We start from the raw sequence: 2,984 nt of genomic DNA, 5'->3' as shown, positions 1-2,984 counted from the left end.
CTGGGCCTGGGCCGTCGGCTTCCTGCACCCCGCGCCATGCAGGCCAGGACCACAGGCAGCAATAGGACGACTGAGCCTTCACTCTTAGAAAGAGCTGAGTCCTGGCTACCGACCTGAGGTGAGGCTCTCCTGAGAAGCGGGCACAGGCCTGACAGCCGGGGAGGAAGGCCCGACGTCCTCCTGCACCCCTAGTGACCAGTGGGGCAGGGGTGAGGAGGATGGCTCGGCGGGCACAGTGTGCCTGCCACGTGCTCCCAGTGGCTGCCGCCGGGCCCGGATTCTCCTGTCCCCCAGCACAGGGGGCTCCTCATGTCCCGCAGCGCCCAGTGATCTCACTCCCAGGGACCCTGGAGGCTCCTTCCAGGACAGGAAACAACAGGCTGCCGGGCCGGACCTGTGCGCATAACCCGCCCCCCCCAGCATGGGATGAGGGAACAGGAGGCTGGCTGAGGACAGAGCAAAAGCCGGCCCCTTGCACCCCCTCTCCACCCGCTCCCCTCGGTAATGTGTGTGACTTTCCTCAGGCACCCCTGACCCCATAAACGAGAAACAAATAGTTCCCCTTGGTTTACAAACGTCCTCGAGATCTACACACAAAGAAGTTACCTTGTGCTACTGATCATTTCCAGAGTAAATAACTCAGTTCCTCAAGCCCTCCCCTCCATACTCAAAACTGAAGGAGGCTGAGATAGAAGGAAATGGAACTATTAAGTCTCTTCTGAACCTAAATCTCTAACAAAGACGCTTGATAGCAGGATTGTGACATTCCACCAGGAATCTCCCAGCTATCTTGATATTAAGAGCTTGCCAAAAGACAACATTGATCAAGCCAGGAAGACCTCCAGGTATCCCCAAAGACCTCTGGGATACTCCTGGCATCTTATAGGCCCTCTTTGGCATATGAAAACTCCGTTGAAACCTCCCTTCCCCTCACCTTCCCCGAACTGCAGGGTACACTACCTGCCATCCCTCACAACCCGGGGCAGCAGCTCTTTCTGCCCACGGGTCCTGTCCCCGTGCTTTCATAAACCACCATTTTGCACCAAAGATGTCTCAAGAATTCTTTCTTGGTCATCGGCTCCGGACCTCAGCCCACCGAACCTCACCTAGGTTCTAGAACTTCATCACATGGACTTCAGAACCAGGGAAGGTCAGCAGACAGGAGGCCTGTGACCCCTGAGGGATGGGCTTTGAGGCTTGGGGGCTCTCTCTGGGGGCTGGAGTCTGGTGGGGCCTCAGGGGCCTGCAGTGGGTGTGGGCCTGGGCCGGGAGGGGTGGGGAGACCCACAAGCTGGGGAAGGTCCGCAGGACCCGCTCTCCATCCTGAGTGAGGTGCGCGGGAGCAGAGACTGGAAGCCCTCGGACGGATGACGAGCCCCTGAGACCTCCTCCCTCCCTCCCGCCCACCCCGCACTGTTGCAACCCGACATTGAACAGGCCGGTTGGCCCCCTGGGACCCAGCCCAAGCCCCATTCCCCCAAACACCTACAAGGATTCTTTGGGGAAATTGAAACGGCGGAGGAAGGGAAGGCCCGGAGCACAGTACGCACCCGCGTCCACACCACAGGGTCTCCGTGTCCCACCATGAGCCGCAACGCCCAGCCCTTCTTCCCTGGCACCCACGCCGGCGTCGCCCCGACCTACGAGATGCTCAAAGAGGAGCGCGAGGTGGCTGTGCTCGGGGCCCCCCAGAGCTCGGCTCCCGTGACCCCCACCGTGATCAACCTCCGTGCGGAGACGGCCGTGCCCGACCACATCGTCTGGTCCCTGTTCAACACCATCTTCCTGAACTGGTGCTGCCTGGGCTTCGTGGCCTTCGCCTACTCTGTGAAGGTGCGTGTGCGGGGTCGGGGGGCGCTTTCCCGGGAGGTGCAGGTGATGAAGTTCTAGAACCTAGGTGAGGTTCGGTGGGCTGAGGTCCGGAGCCGATGACCAAGAAAGAATTCTTGAGACATCTTTGGTGCAAAATGGTGGTTTATGAAAGCACGGGGACAGGACCCGTGGGCAGGAAGAGCTGCTGCCCCGGGTTGTGAGGGATGGCAGGTTGTGTACCCTGCGGTTCGGGGAAGGTGAGGGGAAGGGAGGTTTCAACGGAGTTTTCATATGCTGAAAAGGGCCTCCATCCGGGAGGTCTTCCAGCTTGATCCACGTGGTCTTTTGGCAAGCCAGTAACATCAGGATAGCTGGGAGATTTCTGTCCTGTCTTGCAGGCAAGTTAACTATTCGTTTCTCTTTTATGGCGGTCAGGGCTGCCCGAGGAAAGTCACACGTATTACCGAGGGGGCGGGCGGAGAGGGGTGCGAGGCGCCAGCTTTGCTCTGTCCTCAGCCTCCCGTTTCCTCATCACAGGTGCCCGCGGGGGTCCGCCTGGCCGGAGGGTGCGCACATGTGTGTGTACGGGACTCTGTGTGTGTGTGTGTGTGTGTGTGTGTGTGTGTGAGGCCGCAGGAGGGGGCCTGGGGATGGCTGTGAACAGCCTTTGTCCCCAGGACTCCAAGGACTTCCCCTGGTCCTGGGCCTCCTGCTGATCACCACGTTCATCGCCCTTTTGGTCACTGGGTCGCTGATGATTCTGCAGATGGTTTCCGAGATGGTCAAGCAGTACGGAGGCTACTAGGAGCTGCCCATGGCCCGAGGCTGTCCCCCCGGCCGCAGCCTTTTCTGTCCGCGTCCGCGACCGTTGCCGTCAATAAAGCGCTTGTGTGGGGGGTGCCGTGTTTGCAGACTCCCCACCCTGCCTCTGAGACCGTGTGCCGCACCGCCCTCCGTACTCTGCTCTGGGTCCCGTGTGGGGCCGGTGGACTCGGGCTGAGGCCTGGCCTGTGTCTGGCCTCCAGCTGCGGCAACACACGGATGTGGTTTTAGGTCGAGCTCCCTCTTCCCAGAGGTCTGCTGTCAGGACCAAACGGGTCTATCTGGAGAAGGGGGGTGCTGGGTCAGAATGTCCTTAGCGTCCCAGGGTCCCACCGGCTGGGAGAGTTTCA

General features: G+C 60.4%; 1 protein-coding gene across 1 annotated transcript; it reads left to right on the top strand.

Moving 5' to 3' along the window:
* Positions 1-1,522: 1,522 nt before the first annotated feature.
* LOC123948529 (interferon-induced transmembrane protein 3-like) lies at positions 1,523-2,502 on the top strand. The gene is made up of 2 exons (XM_046015732.1): positions 1,523-1,875; positions 2,350-2,502. Exons 1-2 carry the CDS (start codon positions 1,585-1,587, stop codon positions 2,470-2,472), a joined length of 414 nt encoding a protein of 137 aa, XP_045871688.1. The 5' UTR covers positions 1,523-1,584; the 3' UTR covers positions 2,473-2,502.
* Positions 2,503-2,984: the final 482 nt, after the last annotated feature.

The sequence above is a fragment of the Meles meles genome, chromosome 8, assembly GCF_922984935.1.
Source record: "Meles meles chromosome 8, mMelMel3.1 paternal haplotype, whole genome shotgun sequence".
Taxonomy (NCBI): Eukaryota; Metazoa; Chordata; class Mammalia; order Carnivora; family Mustelidae; genus Meles; species Meles meles.
The sequence above is the reverse complement of the archived record's forward strand: the minus strand, read 5'-3'. Positions and strand labels throughout refer to the sequence as shown.